This window comes from Anabrus simplex, chromosome 7 (genome assembly GCF_040414725.1).
Source record: "Anabrus simplex isolate iqAnaSimp1 chromosome 7, ASM4041472v1, whole genome shotgun sequence".
NCBI lineage: Eukaryota > Metazoa > Arthropoda > Insecta > Orthoptera > Tettigoniidae > Anabrus > Anabrus simplex.
This window is the reverse complement of record NC_090271.1, coordinates 139974825-139997200: the sequence shown is the minus strand read 5'-3', so window position 1 is coordinate 139997200 and position 22376 is coordinate 139974825. Positions and strand designations below refer to the sequence as shown.

The 22376-nt window shown below is 37.2% G+C and overlaps 1 protein-coding gene and 1 non-coding gene across 2 annotated transcripts in view; one reads left to right on the top strand and one right to left on the bottom strand.

Moving 5' to 3' along the window:
- Positions 1-10256: 10256 nt before the first annotated feature.
- The window catches only part of MetRS-m (Methionyl-tRNA synthetase, mitochondrial), a 120807-nt gene continuing 108687 nt past the window's right edge, over positions 10257-22376 (bottom strand). The window contains exon 7 of the mRNA XM_067151347.2: positions 10257-13405. Coding sequence (XP_067007448.2) covers positions 13008-13405 — 398 coding nt within the window. The 3' untranslated portion in view covers positions 10257-13007. The remainder of the gene's footprint in view (positions 13406-22376) is intronic.
- Positions 14576-14730, top strand: LOC136877852 (5.8S ribosomal RNA). The gene has a single exon (XR_010860802.2). It is a non-coding gene; the product is annotated as a 5.8S ribosomal RNA (ribosomal RNA).

The following is a 22376-nucleotide window of genomic DNA, read 5'->3' as shown; positions in this document are numbered from 1 at the left end:
GGACCGTACCCATTCCTGTACCTTTGGTTACTTCTTCATTTGACCCCAATACTGCTTTATTACTGGAGTACTTTTTGGTTATTCTTTGTATTCTTCCTCCTGAATCCTAGAATGCAAATAATTTTGCAGTATAATATGTTAATACTTCCTTTGGAATTCATTAGTCTGTAATTTTGCATACATATTCTTTAAAGTGGGAATTCTTTTATCTGTGATGTAGAAATTATTTACCACCCAGCAAAAGGCTCGCTCATTAAAATTGTCTTAAGTGGCTTGCCAAGTTCTTCTGGGCCTTTCCTAGTGAGGTGTTGAAAATGACCTGCCTGGACAATTTTCAGTTAATTCTTAATTCACTACATGGAAGTAAACAATACATCAGCTGCTTCGACCACTCATTTCAGTGTGAATTTGAGTTTTCCACAGCTTCTTTCTTCATAAATTGGTAAACATTAAGAATAACTTTGCAGGTTTAAATATTAAGAAAACTGTCCTGTAACTTGCTTTGTGCTGGTGAGATCTTCAACTTTAAATGTGTTCCCAGAGAGTACTGTAATAGCACCTGACAACACATCCACTGCTGGTGATCGACTGAGCAAAGAATTCAGACCTGTAGGCCAGGCCCACTGCACATCTTGTTTACAGTGTTTTCCTCTATTCGCATGAGCTGCACTGGTTACACTGTTTATCTTGTTGACTCAGAAAACAAATGCAGCCATGAACGTATATAAAACAGCCATATACCGCAGCTAACACGGGCCGGAGTTTCTGTCACAAGAGTCACTGTGGTTATTCTTTGTCTTCTTCCACCTGAATCCTAGAAAGTGAATAATTTTACAAAGTGTATTAATACTTTCTTCAAAATTCATTGGTCTGTAATTTTTCATAAATTTTATTTTATCTGTAATGTAGAAATTATTGACCATGCAGCAAACGACTTGATTCGCCGGATGGAAGTAAACAATATGCCAGTTGTTTCGACCACTCATTTCAGTGTGGATACGAGTTTCAATGGAGCAGCAAGCTTCCTTCATAAATAGGTAGTCATTAACAACTACTTCACAGGTTCAAGTATCAAGAAATTTGTCCTGCAACTTACTTTGTGCTGGTGGCATCAACTTCAAATGTGTTCCCAGAGAGTGTGAATTACAGTAAATCAGTGTATTGATTCAAATTAATAGTATGTTAAATCAAAGGTCCTATAATTCTTATTGCAGCAATAGCACAATGAATACCAATTTTTCGGTCATAGAGAGGATTTTTATGAATTAATCAAGTTCTTCCGCTTTGTCATACAATGAAGATATTCGAGCATGTCCTAGACGCACGCCTGCGTGACATAGTCCACATTGCCCCAAACCAATGTGGCTTTGTGAAAAGAACGGGAATGATCAATGCTATACATGCAACGTCTTTTGATAGAACGTCACAATGAAAAAAAGAAACCTCTCCACATCTCTTTCTTGGATCTCGAAAAGGCCTTTGACAGGGTGCCTCGTGATCTTATTTGGCATGCACTCAGGCTGCATGGTGTACCGGAAGTATATATGCGATGGATCCAGCTTCTGTATCGGAATACTACCAGCTCTGTCCCATGTGCTGCTGGAATGTCTGCACCATTTCACATTCAAGTTGGTGTTCATCAGGGATTGGCTCTATCTCAACTTCTGTTCATCCTGTCTCGACACCATCAGCATAGAAGTGTTAACACCACATCCGTGGACTCTACTCTATGCTGATGACGTTATGGTTGGCTGTCAATCCCGCCAAGATTTGCAACAACTAGTCCGACATTGGAAAAACTTCTTGGACAGATATGGACTGTGACTTAACGTCGGGAAGACTGAGTACCTAGAGTGTGGGGTACAAAGTGATGGGTCAAATAACATCGAAGGCGTTGATATACTGAAAACATCTCAATTTAAATACCTGGGATCACTTATCCAATCGGATAGTGACACGCTCCCAGATGATCAAAGCAGAATCAACGCTGCCTGGATGAAGTGGCATCAAGTCACAGGAGTCCTTTTTGATCGGAAGGTGCCAATGTAACTGAAATCCAAAATCTATAGAAACATCATTAGACCAGTGGCATTGTATGGAACTGAGTGTTAGCCAGTTACAAGGAGACACGAACAACAGCTACATGTCATGGAGGTGCTTCGCTGGCCAATGGGACACTCTAGACTGGAGCACATTAGAAATGGGGATGTTCAAAATGCATTTGGTGTGGCCCCAATCCCTGAGAAAATGCAAGAGAATCGTTTGCAATTGTACGGCCACATGCTACACTAAAATGGTTCTTCAGTTGTGAGAAGGGCATTACATGGAAGTCCCAAGGGCCGGAGACTACAAGGATGACCAAAGAAGCGCTGACTCGATACTCTGCAGGAGGAACATGCATGTGGCGAAAGTCTCTCCTAAAGATGCACAAGATCGCATCAAGTGGAAAGGAAAGTGCACAACAGCAGACCCTGCAATTAAGCGGGATAAATGCTAAGAAGAAGAAGAAGAAGAAGAAGTCAAATTCCTCCATGACTAATACTGGTTATATTGTAGATTTGCATGGCTATGGAAATGATATCTTTCATTTATGCAGCGCTAATTCAGGGTTTCCATCTCACTCCATAATGACATCACTGGGAGCATATTATTAGTCATGCAGAAGTTACATGACCAACAGTGCTGCATCATGCTTGCACATGGGTGAAACAGTGCAGTGGTTCCACCACAAGTTATTGTACTTTGCAAGATTTATTTCTCTACACTTTGTCTTTCAAACTATCCCACAAGTAAAAGTCACAAACAAGTAAAAGTCACAAGATGTTAAAACATTATACACTGCATTCTTGAAATATATGCCGTAGCTCCATATTGGTGGAGATATCCAAGTGTCCTTTCCTCTTCAGTTTGTGGCAGAAAGAACTCATTAAGAATTTCAGTAATTTACTCTATTCAAATTAATAGTATGTTAAAATGACAGGTCTTATAATTCTTATTGCTGTAATAGCACATTGAATACCAATTTGTATGTCATGGAGAGGAGTTATGAATTGACAATGATGACGATGATGATCGTTATTTACAGGGGCCCAACAGCTAGGTTATTGGCCCTAAATGCCACGAGGTGCAACAAAATGAAAATTAAAACTTCAAAATGTATCCACTGACTAGAATCTAAAACAAATGATAATGAAAAAATGATTGTGAAAGAAAAACAATCAGTGGATCAAATGCTTATTACCTAAAGGGGTCCAAAATCTAGGTCACCAGTCCTCAAAGTAAAGCAGAACCATGGTGTTCCTCCTACAGTGGTAATAATCACAGGTAACGTAGACTCATGGTATTTCTCGCATGATGGTATTAATCACAGGTAATGTAGACCCATGGTATGTCACACACAATGGCACCACTCACAGTAACATAAACCCGTGGTGTTTCGCACTTAAGGATACAACTCACAAGAAACGCATACCCATTGTGCTCCGCACATAGTGGGAATAATCACGGGCGCCGGTATTCCCGTGATGTTCCTCACTTGTGGAAGTAATCAAGGCCAAGTATACTCATGGTGTTGCTCACATAGTGGTACTAATCGTAGGTAATGTAGACCCAAGGTGTATCACACATTATGGCACCACCCACAGGCAACACACACCCATAGTGTTCTTCATATAATGGTACTACTCCCATAATAATCTCCCCCATTGATACTAAACACAGAACCAGCTGAAGGCCATAGTGGTTCGCGTTCCTTAGGTAGTAGTGATTATTGCTCTAAAAGGGAGCACAACCAGGCACATGTAGTAGTACTAATAGCAAGTAAAGTTGACCCATGGTGTTCCGCACGTTATGATACTAATCACAAGTAATCTGATGATTCTAATGTCATCATCCCTTCTCGCCACTCACACACCACACATAACACTATCCTCCACCACAATAACACAGTTACCTACACATGGCAGATGCCGCCCACCCTCATCGGAGGGTCTGCCTTACAAGGGCTGCACCCGGCTAGAAATAGCCACACGAAATTATTATTATATCCCTTCTCGCCCCTTTTAGACACCTCTTATAACAGCCAGGGGATGCCGTGGGTGTATTGTTCGTCTGCATCCCCCACATACAGGGGGTGTTTTATGAATTAGTCAAGTTCTCCCATGATTAATATTGGTTATATTGCAGATATATGGTTCATCTTTAAGCAGCAGTAATTCAGGGTTTAATTGATCACTATAACTAAGTGATGTAACCAATTGTCTAATAATGTACTCTTCCAGCTGGATCTCTTGGGCTCAGTAACTGTGCTTATTTCCTCATGGCTTATATTGGGGAATGTTCCAGTCTTCCACAAATTTTCTGAAGCTTTTCATTTCTTAATACTATCGGCTGTTTTAAATTCATGCTATATAGACCCACAGTTTTAAATGTATTTAAAGTGTTTTAAAGTCCACCTAATGTTGGCACTAATAAACCACGAAACTGATAACAAAATTCCTTCCTAAATCTTACCGCAGATTCGCGCTTTTTATAACACATGAAAAATACACTGTTCAGCACTCAGAAATAAGGTAGTATTGCAACACATGAAACCAATCACTTATTACTATATAAAATGCAACTCTAATTTATGGAATGTTATCTTAGACTGATGAAATATACTTTAAGGATGCTCCACAATTACATCAATGGGAGTGTAATATCAGTCATGCAGAAATTACATGACCAAATTCTACTTCATGACACGGTGAAGCAATTTTAATATAAACCATCTCACTGTGTTTAAGTTTAAAGGTGCAAAACAATCTGATTTCTCCTTCTAACACTATTTGAATGAGTACCGTAATTTCCCACAACTATGGTCTGGCAATAAAACTATGGTCTGTGATACATACATATCCTTGAAATGTTCTACGAGTTAGTGCCATTTTCTTCTGCGTTTTCGCTACAGTGGATTGGAGAGCTAAGCAACTGCTGCTATCTATGCGTGCACTTCAATACTAGTGGCGCAACGTTGAACGAGCTCAGAGCAGTAAATCTTCCGTTACAGATGTACGCGTTTTGTATTGTATTGTGAACTTTGTTGTCTGCTGTTATCCAGGTAAGAGCATTGGGCAAATTTAGCTTTTACTTTGGGTAGCAATGCATTAGTGACATGTTTAATTTCTATTTATTCTTTAAAGCTACTACAGGTAACTTCTAATTAATATAAAATTTAAAAATTGTAACTTGAAACATAACTATGGTCCAATAAGTTTGTTGGAGCATAGTTGTGTGCTTCCCCGTATTCCTAACCAGATCCAATTTAAAACAATATAACAGTAATAATACACTTGTATCTGAATTCCAGGTTATTCCTAGCTGCAGTAATGAATTCAAAATACAACAGACGAAAAATTGGGGGTCGCTGAAAAAAATGGAATTATGCTTAAGTGCGATTATGGGAAAGAAATTAACTCAAAGAGAAGCATCAGCCAAATATAACATACCTCGTAGTACTCTAATTCTCAAAATGAAAGCTATACGCAATGACAATGTGCCGTTGCCAGGTCGTACATGTGTATTCACATGAGAGGAAGGAGACTCTTTCGTTAACTATGTAGTGAAAATGTGTGACTTTGGTTTCCCAGTTACTCCACTGGACTTGAGATTTATTGTCAAAACATATTTAGATAGCACTGGGTGGAAACAAGAGAGGATTTCAAATAATATGCCTGGGAAACGCTGGGCGGAATCATTTCTGCATCGCTATAAGGCAACGTCGCCCCACAGATTCGGTAGCAACATTAAAAGGAGCAGAGCAATGGTGAATGAAGAAATTCTTGGAAATTTTTTGACAATCCTGAGAAAGAAGTTGAAAATGTTCCTCCGGAAAATATATTCAATTTCGATGAAACTAACCTTAAAGACAAATAAATATTAATGTTTATTTACTCCACCTATTAAATACATATATATTAATATTTATTTGTCTTTACTGTACAATTCAATACGGACCAAAATATGAGAATTATAACATGTAATGAAACTAACCTTGTCGACGATCCGGTAAAAAATAAAATCTTATGCAGGAGGGGTTGCAAATACCCAGAAATAATAAGGAACTCCACTAAAGCTGCAGTTTCAGTGATGATGTGCGGCAATGCCGCTGGTGAAATGTGTCCACCATCATCAACTACAAAGCGGAAAATATGTGGGACACATGGACTGAAGGTGGCCCTGAAGTAGCTGGGTATAATAGAACAAAGAGTGGTTGGTTTGACTGCAACAGTTTTGAGGACTGTTTTTTTACCACATTGCTTCCACGTCTCAGAAAATTAAGTGGGAAGAAAGTTGTGATTGGAGACAACTTAAGTAGCCACATCAGCAACAAAGTTTTGTGCGCATGTTTAGCCAACAATGTAGCCTTTTTGCTTTGCTGCTGAATGTAATGCATCTCGAGCAGCCACTTGATGTCGCATACTTCAGGCCAATGAAGGTGGCATGATGCCAGGTCCTTGATGGATGGAAAAGTACTCCACTGGGAACAAGACTTTCAACTATCCCTAAAGATACATTTCTATCATTGTTGAAGGAACTAATTGAGAAATTGGAAGTAAATGGCCCATCGAACTTAAGATCAGGTTTTAGGAAAACAGGTATATTCCCCACTGATTGAATGGAAGTCCTCGGAAGACTACCAAGTACCGGCACAAGACCTGCTTATAATGTTGAAGCTATCAGCACTTCATTTGTGGAACACCTTAATACCCTGAGGGCAGGAGACAATGTAGCAACTCAGAAGAGAAAGCACTCCACAGTGAATATGGTCTTTCACACATTCACAAACATTCAGGGAGAAGAAAACAGGTATGATGCTGTAAATATTTATCTTATTTATATTTATATTATAAATATTTATACTTTGAGAACAACAGCAGCACCGAAGATGAGGATAACGTCCTTCTCAAATCTGACACAGACTCTGATTTCCACCAATCAGAAAAGGAGCAGGAACTGTTTTCTAAAAAGCGTGATTATGATCCTACAGTAAATGATTTTGTCATAGTGAATTATGAAGGAGAATACTGGCCTGGTATTGTTTTAAATATTTCTGATTCAGGAAGTAAGTTGCATGGCTAGGAGTGGTAGGTTGTGGACTTGGTTTAAAGACACAGATATCCTCATCTATGAACTTTCCGATATCATTTCTAATATAAACCCTCCAGTACAGGTATCCTCCAAACGGGGGTTATATTCCGTGAATGAACTGAGTGCTAAATGGGGTAACTGATAACTTTATGATTTTCTGCATTTTAATTGTTCATTATTGATTCAATAAAACATCATTTAATAAGTAGAAGCCATTTTATTGCGAATTTCACAGTAAAATACTAAAACGAATGCTACAACTATGAACCATGGTAAGGAATGCGAGTTGGACCATAGTTAGGCACCTCGACATACAACTATGTACCATGATTCAAATTTATTTTTCTTCATGATTTATAAATATAACTCAAAAGTAACAGATATTTTCTGATCAAATTTTCTACTCATTGAATTTAAAATTATTTTAGCAAATTGTATTCACGAACAGTGGAGAAAATTTGAAGAAAGTAATGAAATATGGACCACAGTTGTAGGAAGTTACGGTATATCAAGTAAAGAAAGGATAACTCAAGCCATGTATATAGAAATAAGAACATATAATAGGATAAAAATGAAAGGTCAGCAGCGGAAGAAGGAACAATTTAAAGAAGAGACAAGAAAAAACATGAAACCACAAAAGGAAAAGGACAATTTTCACATTTTTATACACTCCTTTCTTCAAATAGATAGATTCCATCCATTTCTCCTCAGGTCCCGATGAGCTTGTTTCTGCTTCCCAGCTCCATCAGGAGGGCAGGCTTCAACACTCAATTCATTTAGGGGCTGTTTGACAGATATTCAGGCTTTATACAGGAAGTGTAGGATAAGAAGAAAGTCAGGTAAACACAGGGGAACAGACAAATACATAAAGATGAATACCAGTGATAAAAGACTAGGAGAACAAGACACACACAAAAGTAAGAAAAGATCACAGTTGTCTTTGAAAGTACGAGGTTTCAGATCCCGAAACTGTTCGCTAACCATAAAACATTTCAAGATCAGCTTCTTAAAAGATTATCAAAAGCGTATATATATATATATATATATAAACCAAGCTGCCTAGTTTTTCCTGTAGCATGGAGGTGGTGTTTTTCTGGATATGCGTTCCTATTCAAAACTTAATCTACTAGGTCCTGTCTACATCATCAAAAAGTAATAGGAATTTAAAATCTCTCCATATATTTTTATTGTGGTTTATTTGAACGTTGACATATCCTTAGAATAAGCTTCAATTTTGAAATTAAATTTTTAATTGAAAATTTTACATTTGGTAGCATTAATTCTTTGCAAATTTAGTATTCTGCAGCTAATTGGCGACATATATCACTGTAATTCAATATTTTAGATTTAGTATGCCTTTCAGTTTCAACTGATACTAGCTTCATTAGATTGAGAGTATCCTCTATCTTCCGGCAATTTAAAGCCTACACAAAGTGCTGATGTAAATACAAAATGCCTAAATTATCTGTTAATATGATAAATAATATGAATATAAGTAGGACAAGTTACAAAAGAGTCTGCTGAAGCGAATTGTATGTTCTGTACACAGAATCATATTAATGAGCTCTCATTCTGATTTTTTTCCTTTAAAACCAAGCAGTGCTCTAACTACAGGGTGGGCAAAATTAGACTGGCCCAGAAAATATTTATAAGACTGATGCAGAATTGACTCTCTTTAATGAACAGAACTGCCCATCATAGGAAATACTGGAAACCGTGATTTTAATGCACCTATCGGTTGCTGTCACATGTCTGCGAGTTCGAACACCAAAAATCATTGCTTGAGTGAAGGAAAACCTGGAACAAAGTTTGGTGAAATCTCAATACCGTTTATGGGAATTAAGAGATTGTTGTGTTGAAACATTATCAAAAAGGATCTGGATTTATATCCTTACAAATTTACTGTTGTGCAGGAATTAAAGCGTCCAGATGAACCTTCACGTGTTGAGCTCTGCCAGTGGTTTCTGAGTGAAGTGGAGTCAGGACTTTTGGATCCTCAGATTTTCATTTCTTCAGATGAGGCCTGTACCATTATGCATCAGAAAATCCCCATCAGTATGTTGAAAAGCCATTGCATAACCTCAAGATTGGTGTGTGGTGTGCAATGTCTGGTGTACACATCATAATATGATTCTTCCATCAAACTGTTAATGCTAACCGTTATGTCCAGACACTGTTTAATCCATATGTATCAACTCACAGATGAATGGCAGCATGGATATTATCAGCAAGACGGAGCAACAAGCGCACACCAATAACCCAACAGCTATTGCTACGCGTCTCACAGTTTGATAAATCAAGCACAGCGCTACATCAACGGTAATGGTTGCCATTCCCAGCATCTTCTATGATGTTCATTAACGAGGGTCAATCCAGTGTCAGTCCTATTGTAAATATTTTCCAGGCCAGTTTTATAGTTTTATTGTTGTCATAATTTTCAGATGAATATATTCATGTTGATAATGTGTAAGCACCATGGTTCTAGGTGTAGTGAGCTTGTCTCTTGCCTGGTGGCCCCAGGTTCGATCCCCAGCCAGGTCAGGATTTTTACCTGGAGCTGACGGTTAGTTTGAGGACCACTCAGCCTACGTGATTGCAATTGAGGAACTATCTGACAGTGAGATACTCACCCCAGTTTAGAAAGCCAAAAATAATGGCCACGTGGATTTCTTGTGTTGACCGTGTCATCAAGCCTTCAGGCTGAGCAGCAGTCGCTTCGTAGGCCAAGGCCCATCAGAACTGTTGCTCTATGGCAAGGATTTATTTTTTTGTTTGTTTAGTAGTATATAAGCTACCTGTGTTATATACATCTCTTGGAAAGTTAGGTTTGAACTGAATATAGAAATATACTAGGAAGATCTTAAGAAAGTGAAGGAAAAAAATTAACAAAATTAACATACCTGAATGATACATGTTCTTGGTCTAAGTGATGTCCGTAGGGAAAAGCCACAAGATGCTAAAAGGTGCAAGAATTTAAAATAAAAATATATGCATGTTGGAAGATTACAGCTGTGCAATTAGGATAATGACTTGATCAGGGAAGAAGGAGACAGAAGTCTGGTTCATTGCCATTCAAAACAAATTTTCACAAATGCAGGAGAGATAAAATAACTAAATAAACAGAATTCTTATAGTTCATACTATTTTATTTTGCAGAAAGATTTTTCACTTTTTTCTAATTTTTTTACATATAACTTTTTCTTTTTTGCTTTCATGAGTTTGATCTGGGTTCTAGCATTGACTTTAAATAGTATTATACTACGAAGTGTTTTCACATATTGCAGGACACTAGGAAAAACTAAATCACTTTCATATTCCATCTGCATTATCATTTACAGTAAATATGTTAACTGGCAAATTTTCAACTGTTAAGACAGTATATCGTCACAGCACCTGCGGAAATAGCTATATGAAATATTTCAGTTTAGAATTTTGGCCGGTAAGGTTCTGTCTTCTAAGGTTAAAAAAATGTGCGAGTTATTCCAAAAAGTCTCGCTCCTAATGATATAATAATGCTGCTGGTCAGTATTTCTCCAACATCATCACATAACCACTTCTGCAGGCACAATGTATTCCTCAAGCACTTGCAAGTGGAGTTATTCAAGTTAAGTCCATACGGCTCCAAAGGGAGTCTTCTTTAGATTACTTTAAATAAGATATACTTAACCTGTTTCCAACCAAATGAAATAAGAAAATGAAGGCCCAGTTAATCCAGAGATATATATTTTTTACAATTTACTTTATGTCATACCGATCCAGAGATATAGAGACCAAGAATAACTCCTTTCTTTGGCTACAAAAAGGCAGTAAAGAAAATCAAAGAAGAATTTTCAAAGGGAATTACAATACAAGGAGAGGAAATTTTCAGTAAGTAACTATTTCCTGGCCATTTGTCCTATTCTTTACGTATATTTATTTCTATATTACTCAAAATTTGGTTACACAAATTTCTCGATTTCTTGAAGCAAACATTTCCTCCCTTGATCTAAAAATTCTCTGTAACTCGAATTTTGTGCAACATTAACTGTGCAATATGGCATTTGTGGTTTTTGAGGAACAGTTAACAAATAAAGTAGTAATCGGAAAATCGGCGAAGCCTCGTAGTTTCTCGGGTGTGAATTAATTACTGGTCATGTATGAAAGCAACCCCTGAAGTCGCGAATGACAAGCTCCATTTACAAATCTCGGGTGCGTGGTATTCATGAGAAGTTTCAACGCGAAGGGAGGAAAAGTAAACCGTAGCAAACAAAAGAGACTAATGGATATTTTTTTTCCAAAGGTGTTAACGGAGGTATGTTTCTTGTTTCACTACTGTATGTACTGTATCCTGTCTTCTAAAATGTTACTATAATAAGTGTTATAATTAAAGTGATGCCGTAAAATAGACTTTGTTTGTATATTTATAAGTACTGGTACTGTTAAAAATGATGTATTCAGCATAAGTCCATAAAGACGTACGATTCAAATATGTGCTATACATGCTAAAAAATGGTATTCTCTATATCTTGAAATTTTGATAACTCAAAATTTAGATCCCGAGGTGATTTGAGATACCAAGGTTCCACTGTAGAGAAATTACTGAATGGTATGGACATTGTCTGCAGAAGGAGTACAGGATTAAAATAAATAACTTACTGTAAATCCAAAACAAATGTAATGGGAGTACAGTTAAACAAAGTCATGTGATGCAGGAAATATTTTATTAGGAAATGAAATCTTAAAGGAAGTACATGAATATTGTTACTTGGGTAGCAGAATAACTAATGATGGCAGAAGTAAGGAGGACAATAAAAGACAGACTAGCACAAGCAAGGAAGGCCTTTCTTAAGAAAATAAATTTACTCACTTTGAACATTAGATATAAGAACTGGATAGATGTTTTTGAATACTTTCACCTGGAGCGTGGCATTGTATGGGACTAAAACATGGATGATAACTAGCTCAGAAAGAAAGAGAATAGAAGCTTTTGAAATGTGGCATTACAAAAGAATGCTGAAGGTGAGGTGGGTAGATTGAATCACGAATGAAAAGATACTATTGAATTGGTGAGAGGAGAAAAATTTGGTGAAATTTGACCAGAAAAGATAGAATAAGACGACCCATCTTAAGACACCTCGAGTTGCTTTTCGAGGAAAGTGCAGGCGGAAAGATTGGTAGGGGTAGATCAAGGTATGAATATGACAAGCAGATTATAGTAGATGTAGGATGTAGTAGTTATATAGAAATGAAAAGGTATGTATTTTATGTCGTACTAACTCAATTTGGTTTCTGGCAACAAAGGGATAGGAAAGGTAGTGGCTGTGGCCTGGTGGCTAGGTGTGAAAATTGAAAACTCTAGAAAACTATCTTCAGAGTTGCTATCTATGTATCTATCTACATCGATCTTCTCGTTTATCCCTATGTGGGGTTAGGTCACCTTTTCCTATTACTCCAGGAGGTTCTTTTCAACATCATGTCAGCGGTCAGATTATTCGACTTAAGATCTTTCTGATCGTCATCCTCCACGTAGTTTGGAGGGCATGTCTCTTCACAATTTGTGTGGGTGACTAAAGCTCAATTTGTTATGAAGCAGTCACTGACACATTCAACCAGTAAGAACATTTTGATGCAGCAGAAGAAGTGATCAGGCAATGCACCATACCAATGCATTTCATTCCATGCATGCATCTGCTTTTTTTCTTACATTGATAAAATCTTAATATTCAGCTATACATTTCTTATCGAATATCCCATTTTATAATGTATGTTCCTAGTATGTTCTTAACTGACCAAGTTGGTCTTCCTTAAAACTTTTCTTACTTTGCCAGCTTGATAATGCAGCCCATAATTCACCTGTGTTTGACTACTCTTCATTGAATCCCAATAAGAATTTATATTTAAGATCTATTACGGGGTGATTCATTCTTTGGTTTCAAAAGTTTTTTAAATAATGTAACTTTCTCACTACTGATTGGTATATCTTTTAACTGTGAGGTTTGCTCCCAGCTGAAAGGTCTTATATCTGACCAAAACCTCTGGTTGGGTGGCACTTCAAGTTTTTGAAGCAAAATGTTGCAAAGCTCAGGTACAATTGGCTGCAGTGCTATGCCACATACACGGAGAGTTTCCATAGTTAAATGAAGGACAAAATCTAACTTGGTCCTCAATTCTGGCGATTTCTTCAATTCCCAAGGTTTCTGAGACTCAAAGAATCTATTGGCTTCATGTAGAGTGGCAATAATGACATCAATGCCTTTGTAAAAATTTAGTGCTCCAAAATGTGATTTTACAGCATCTGTAAGAAAAATATTAGTTATACTCAAAATGAAAACAGTTATTATAAAAGAAATGGAAGCAATGACAGGATATAGGAACAACATAAAACTGTAGAGAAACCTGATTAATTACTCTGACTATTTAGTTCATGGCTCCAATGATCAATCTGAGATACGAATATCAGGAATTTCAAACAATCAACAGCTACCACCACAATGTTACCATTTTCGTGTAATCACTTCCATTTTATCGCACCTACATGCACCTGTTTTTATATAAATTCATCAGGTTATCACACCAGAACACCTTTATTAATAAATTTGACTACAGACTGCATAATCAATAGGACATAACTGTGTTATTCTGATAAAGCCAACATACTGAGAGACTGCAGCCCTAAGAGTTAAATGCAAACATGATACAGTATATTTCTGTGTTCAAAGTTTTTTTACAAATTAATTTCATTTTTGTTCCATAATAAATTAAATAAATTAAATAAAATTAAATAAATTAATTAAAAATGAAATAAATAAATAAAATGATTTGAATAAGTGGATGTATATTTGAACAAAGTTTCCTTGTGGAAATGTCTTGATCTTAATAATGAAAGTTATTTTCTCTGTATAAGTTATGAATACCTATGCGATTTGAATGCCTTTGCTGGTGAGACCTAGTGTTTACAGTTCACTATGTCTTCTAGTATGAGCTAGAGCAATTTTGTTACTTTCATTGGTCTATCTCAGTATTATCCTTGGCTTTGACAATATGAAAGTGACTGAGGTATGAGTGATGCTAGTAATGCCATTTCCTGACACAGCAGCCCTGCTATGAATAGTGTGAAAATGTTGTTCATAGGACCAGTTGGTGCATGCATTTCAGTGGGCTTGGCAGACTGATAAATAATAGCAACTTTTGGAGTGAGAAAAGCAATGGGAAACCACCTCACTTCTCATTTCCGTAGTATGCCTCTTCAGTGATGCCTAGGCCTACTATGATAGCTAATGGTGGAGCTGTTGAGGATCCAACCAGCCTTTGGGCTGAGGACTGAACATACATACATTGTGATTTGATTTGCTTAATATTTGTGCACTTTTATTATCATTATTTATTTAATTCTAGCTCTGTGACGAGAAACCCATGCTTCTCCTCCACTCACCGTGGAGAGAACGATCGAAAAATGAAAGAAAACAAACCTGAACGGTGGATCACTCGGCTCATGGGTCGATGAAGAACGCAGCAAATTGCGCATCGACGTGTGAACTGCAGGATACATGAACATTGACATTTCGAACGCACATTGCGGTCCATGGATTCCGTTCCCGGACCACGCCTGGCTGAGGGTCGGCTGCTAAAACTGAATGCGACATTGTGTTCGAAGGGTGGGCGCGTCGCGGTTCGTGCGGCCACGGCCGCCGCCGCGTCTCCTGAAAAGAGCTTCACGCTGGTGGAGTTGGACCGGTCGACACCACCACTGAGAGTGTGTGAGACGAGAGGGTTGGTCCGCGCAGCGTCTTTGTGTCTGCTGGCGCCAATTCGCCGCCCTTTCCCCGCGACCAAGCTCGAAAGTGTGTGCTGTGTGTGCAGCGACCGAACATTTTGTGGGACACGCACAAACCAAACACGACCTCAGAGCAAACGAGACTACCCGCTGAATTTAAGCATATTATTAAGCGGAGGAAAAGAAACTAACAAGGATTCCCTTAGTAGCGAACAGGGAAGAGCCCAGCACCGAATCTCGCAGGTTCACCCTGCCAAGAAATGTGGTGTTTGGGTGGGTCCACTTACCCCGGGAACCTGCGGCGAGTTAAAGTCCTTCTTGAATGGGGCCACGCTCCGCAGAGGGTGCCAGGCCCGTAGAGACCGCTGCGGCTTCCGGGATGATCTCTCCTTAGAGTCGGGTTGCTTGAGAGTGCAGCCCTAAGTGGGTGGTAAACTCCATCTAAGGCTAAATATGACCACGAGACCGATAGCAAATACACAGGTAGTTCAATATATAAGGTAACAAGCCTCATCTTGGGTGTACTATTCACTCCAGTGTTCAAATTCATTTTAGCAAAAAACAGATTTATTTGACAATTCAAATATCTAATATGACAGCAGTTCCATAAATAAGGTAACAGGCTATCTCTTGGGTGTACTATTTACTCCAGTATTAGATTGTTTCGCTAGACTGAATCAAAGGGACGGCATCTATGGCAGATGGTCATTTGCTAGTGCAGCATGACAGGCATCCCCTGCCATATCAGTTGTACCAATGCTGTATTGAAATATTGTCAAACAAGTAAGAACATAGTGTAATTCATTTTAGCAACTAAAGGACACTGCACCAACATAAATTCATAAGCAACTTGTCACAATATATGGTGCAAACCTGATGTCATAGAAACATGTGGATGTATGGTGTACTGCCTTTGATAACAGCAGAACATGAAATAAATTTAATTTTGAATTCGTATTGACAATTATGTTATATAAATTGAAAAATTAGCATAATGGTTCCACCTAGTCAATACTTATAAGTTATTTATTATTTCAAAGTTGTAAAAGCATCTTATTAAAATGACAGGAAATGTTTCGGCCACATTAGGCCATCTTCAGCTGTTGACAATAAACTTAAAATCAATATACTAATAGTTACAAAACATGGATAAATTTCACTCATATGATACGTGGTATTTACAAATTAAAAAATACTTGCTGAATCATCATCAGATGAAGAAGTCACTAGATGAAATGTAATGAAGTTAGAACAGTTCTGTGTAAAATGACGAAGATGTAAATAAAAAGTTTCTTCTGTCCTTAAAATTCATTTCAGTCAGTTGATTCAGTTGATTCAGTAAGATTGTTGTCCTAGTAACGAAAATTGGGAACTAGAAGTTGGGGGGCAAACAAATGTAGATAACAGATAGTACCCGGGTTTGTGGGATATAGCGGCGGGAGGGGGGGAAGGGGGCAGTGGCGCTGGGTATATACATCAAAACTGAAAAAGAAAAAGCTACAGCACGGTAAGTTTTTATGCACTCTGAGCGAATTTTGACAAAGAGGTAAAGACTGACAGTTTACCAATTGAAGTGTAGTAATGATAGTTTTTTGAGATTGTGATTCAATATTGCACAACAGAACTTTCACCAAAGGAACAATTACATATGTATTACAATTAAATAGAAGCATGGCGTGATTATACAATTAAAAATCATTTCGTATTTGACTAAACACTAAAAAACTAACAGACCCTAAAGAGACTACGAGACTGACAAATGCACGTGCCATGCGGATAAATCATACCTCAGTGTCATACCTTGGCAAAACAAATCCCTGCTACTACTGGCGGCCAGTGAACCTGTTAGGTCAGGGGGGGAGGGCACAGTACCTTTTCCTACACCTCTTTCTTGACAATTTTGACAGAAAAGAGAAGAGCAAATTGAAATCCTAAGGCTGCACTTTTCAGCTGTTTTTTGCTATTTGGATATATTTAAAGGACACTATCACTGAGGATCTGATGTGAAAACTATGTACATACAGAATAAGTCAAGCTTTATTCGCCAAACTAGATAAACTGGAGGTAAATAAGTCCCCTGGAAAAGTAATAGCTGAGAGCTATGGTGGCTCGAATGCGGGCAACACAGAGATGTACAGGCAAGAATGAAGGCCGTGTAAAAAAATGCGCACTTTGTTCATTGTTACGTCCATCAATTGAACTTCGTCATCGAGCGCTGTGCAACCCAAAACAAGCAAGTGAAAGGATTTTTAAAATAATAATTTAGAAGGATTTTGCAAGTTTTTCTCCAAATTTTCCAAATGGACAGCTGTACTAGACGAGATCATTTAGAAACGTGTCCTGAAAATTTCTGTAACTAGAAGGAATTTTAGGGCAGGATGCGTAAGAACTGTTTTCATCTCAAAAAATGAACTGAGTGAAGATTTTGTAATGACTGTAATGGTTGTTCTGGTTGTCTCAGAGAAATCTTGTCATATTTCAACTGAAGGCGTGCGGAATAAATTGAGTCTAAAAGCTCGTTCTGTATAGTTTAAGACAGTCCCAGGAAAACACGACTGTTAGCTTTCTTCAATTTGCCCCTTTAAGTAGAGTCTAGCTCGACCATTAAATTACCCAACCCACGAAAAATTCTAGGATTATCGGATGAATCTGTTTCATTGTGTCCTCACAGTGCAAACTCAAATTTCCCGCAAAACTTAATGCAGTCAATCAGTTTACTGAGTGTGAAACGGTTTTTTGATACACCCTCATTGAACTGTTCAATTTGCAACCTATATGCACCATCTAACTGGCAACTGGTGTCTACGTTACCAAGCATCGCGAACTGGATACTACTATATATGTGCTACTCCCTACTTTTTTTTTTTTTTTTTTTTTTTTTTTTACACATTCGAGTGTTCTAGGTTTGTAACACCAGTTAATATCCACGCAAGATCACGAGGATTCATAGTCAACCCATCTAGCAAAAGAATGTATTTCTTACCTCACATCCACACAACCAGTCTGCATGCTTATGGATCCTACAATGTGCGACTGAATTTACTGGTATAACCAGCTTTACATTTGCAAGGATTCTAAACCTGTGTAATATTTAGGTTTCGGAGGTCCTAGCCTTTTCAGTTCTAATCTGCTGTCAAAAGAAAGACATCCGCTCTTGAAAATAGCATCCACAGAATTCATTTTCAAAAGCAGGAATAATTAACCACCCTAAGATGTAAGCATGGTTAGAATATGAAAATTTTAAAAAATGAACGATTTTAAGATTTAAGCACTATGAGCACAACTCACCACTTTCAACTCCAGTGCACAGTAGCACACAGATAAAGAAATCACGAGGATATCACTATCACCACAAGTGGTTCCAAACCACACCCGAACCGGTAAATTAACATACACTATTTTCAAAGCTTAACAGCGTACAGAATAATCACCACCAAGCACGGACATAAAGAAAGATTACAACCAAAGAGTACAACTATGGACCAGTATCACCGCACACATTCAACTCGCTCACTGCTGCCAACCCACAAGAAACGCAGGATGCAAGCCAGAGGCCTGTGTTACTTCACCTTTGCAATCTGAATCAACATTCCTGGTCTCAAATGTTACATTTCATTATCATTATTTATTATTTTTCGTCTTCAAATATAAATAAAAATAGGTTAAACAAGGTCATGAATTATTATTTAATTTCATTATATGCCACCATGGCTGGCGCATGCTCATAGAGGGGTTTGTGAAGATGCCTTTACTATGGACTCCGCCAATATTAAAGCCTCTTCCTGCATCCTTTGTCCCTCTGAAACCATCCACCGGTGTGCTTCCCCTTTACATCTCTCTCTCCTCACCTTCACTATACCCTGGTACGGAAGCTTGAGAGTCCGTGCCTCATCTTCGACTTGAAAACATTTACCAGCAAACTGCGCGCTAAAAGTCACTCACCTAAGCTTGATATTGCCTTAACAGTCTTCCTTATTGATCGATTATAATTTACAGTTTTACGATGAAATGTAATTTTCTTAGCGTTATTCGAGTCCAGTTTTTTACTTCAAATATCGAGAGAAAACAAAAAATATTTTCGTTCTCTAGGGAGGACACCATCCGGGAGCCACTACTGCCTGCTACCCTTTCTCACAGCAGATGCAAAGTGTCCACTACTTCCTGCGGCGCTATACATATCAGTTAGCCACAACGAACGACATTTATTGCGTATTTCTGCTGATAATTTTGTTAATAATTTTAAAAAATAAAGGAAAAATTAGCTGATAAGACAACAGGATTTGTACAAATTGCTTATTTTAATCATTCCTACTTACAGCCAGCTAAAATGTAATAAAAATGTAAAATTTTCTCCACAAAGTTGGGGGGTTGCCCCCCCCCTCCCTAATCGCAACTACTGTGTTGTTCCATTTAATATAAAAACTTTGAAATATTATGAATTCACAAATGTGGATCAAAATGATTCAATGCCAGCCAGACTACTGAGTAGGAATCAACTGTCGTCGGGTGATGTTGTGCAATATGAAATCTAGAAGGAAAACGAAAAAATTTACTAAGATGATTATTAAAATCAGGGAAGCAATATTTAGGAGAAGAAGAACCAATGTGAATAAAAATATAGAAAAACTGACATAAAACTAACTTACAAAAGCTCTGTGTTTTACGTCATATCATGCCTGTACGCTGGCTAAGTTGACATGGTTGACACTAAGTCGGCAACACGTTCGTCCTTGTGTGAGTGAGAGCAATGTTATCGGTAGAGCGGAGCATGGGAGGGGAGATTTTACAAACAGGGTGAGGTGTGGAATGCGCACGTGAGACCGACATATAATACGGTGATGGCAATAAATTGAACTTATTATAAAAATTTATAATTTCACTGTGTAAGATATTGCCTTTCTCCAAAATTTCATTGAGGCTGAAGGTTGCTTTAAATCTTTGATCCAGGTGAATGTGGATATCTTCCCAGATATTGAGTAATTTGCCCTTCTGTAAGATCTTCATTGCGTTCATGTCATTTTCAATGGATGTATAGGAGTGCTTGAAATCGTCCGTGTGTTCACTCATGGCCGAAAATCTATTGTATCATTTTGCACTGACATGTTCTCGGTAGTGGGTATTAAAATTTAGGATGTTCGACCAATGTAGCTTGGCCGGCATTGATTGCATTTCATTCTATAGATCCCCAAATTTAGAAATTTATTATTATTAATGACATTCATATTGTAGAGTAATCTAGCATTGGTATTATCGATCTTAAAAGAGACTTGAAGGTTATGTTTATTGAAAATATTGGCAACTTGAAAAATTTTGTTACTGTTACATGTGAATGTAATGTACTTTTTTATTTTTTACAGTCGGCACTATCTTTTTTTAAGCTGGTGACAGGTTTATTTTTCACCTTGGTGATGATTTTATTCATGTAGCTTTTGTTATAACCAATTTTTTAGAGCTATTTCATAGATGGTAAAAATCTCTTTCTTATAGTTATGCTCGGAGAGCAGAATTTTCAAGGCTCTATGTATCAAACTGTAACAAGAAGTTTTCTTGTGAGAATTCGGGTGAAAAGCATCCTGTTTTATTACATTAATCATCTGAGTGAGTTTTCTATAGATGTCATAGGTAAGACTGTTGTGATTCTTGGTGATTCTAAGGCCCAAATAATTCAAAGATTTGTCAACTTCTGATTCTATTGTGAATTTAAGGTATGGGTTTTATAGAGTTGAGAAAATCTAAAGTGTTTTTTCATCTGTTTTTTGTTGATCAATGACTGCGAATATATCGTCCACAAATCTGTACCAGTGAAAAATACCTTCATATTTATTAATAATGTTGGCCGTTTCTAAGTAGTCTATATAAATATCCGCAAGGATACCCGATGCTGGTGAACCCATAGGAAATCTGTTTTGTTGACATATGTCATCAATGAAAATGAAAATATTATTCTCCAGGACAAAACTTAAGATTGCTATAAATTCTTCAATTTTCAAGGTACTAAGAATACTAAATTTATTCAAGTTATCTTTAACTAGATCATCATCTCCTAAATCTTGCTTCCCTAACTTTAATATTCATCTTAGTAATATTTTTGTTGTCCTAATAGATTTCATATTGCACATCATCACCGGATGACAGATGATTCCTACTCTATAGTCTGGCTGGCACTGAATCATTTTGATCCACATTTGTGAATTCATAGTATTTTAAAGTTTTTATATTAAATGGAACAACTATTTTACTGAATCAACTGACTGAAATGAATTTTAAGGACAAAAGAAACTTTTTATTTACATCATCACCACCCATTTTACATAGAACCATTCTAACTTCATTACATTTCATCTAGCGACTTCATCTGATGATGATTCAGCATGTACTTTTTAATTTGTAAATACCATGTATCATATGAGTGAAATTTATCCATGTTTTATAACTATTAGTACTGTATATTGATTTTAAGTTTATTGCAAACAGCTGAAAATGGCCTAATGCAGCCAAAACATGTCCTGTAATTTTAATAAGATGCTTTTACAACTTTGAAATAGTAAATAACTTTTAAGTATTGACTAGATGGAACCATTATCTACTTTTTCAATTTATATAACAGCAGAACAGACATGTAGGACAAGCACCATCACCGCAGGCAAAGCATATCCTCCATAGTGATTTTCATCTATTTGGGCCATCGAACAGCCTTTGCTGGCGTTTCACATCCAATGAGGAGCTGCAGCAAGTTGTATCGAGGAGTGACTTTGGGAGCTTGATACAGAGTTCTTCTATGTTGTCTTCGATTCTTTGGTATACTGGCAGAAACAATGTTCATATACGTATGGTGACTATGTTGAAAAGTAATTTGTATCACGGCCAAGTTATGGATGACATGTATATGTGAACCCTGAATACAATCTTGCAATGAGAGGAATTGTTACCTTATTTATTGAACCATCCTTGTAGTTTACTTAGCTTCATCACGTTTCATTCTTCTAAAATCATAACAAAATTGCTATGAAAGAGAGGAAACCACAATTTATATAGATACTGGGTTCACACTTAAATATCATTTCCCTTCTTTTTGCAAGATTAAATTAAAAACTTGTAAAAGTCCTATCCTCTTGCACTCCAATCTATATATATAAAATAACTTGTCCTGACTGGCTGACTTATTCATTATCGCCAAGCCAAACCTAATGGACATAAAGAAATGAAATTTTGGGGATACAGTACATTTATATTACAATGTAGGTGCTCACTCACTAAGGGAGGATTTTTGGATATTCCGTCGCAAAGGGGGTGAAAAGGGGGATGAGTATCTATATCTCGAAAACTGAACAGTTTAAAGACATGAACATTGGTATTTGGAATCAGCTTTAAAAATAAAGAAGCACATTTTTTTTGTTTTTGTTTCCAGAAGATCCTGTTAAGTGGGGTGAAAAAAGGTGAAAAAGGGGTTGAATACCTTTTATGTTGATACTTATATCTCAAAAACTGAAGA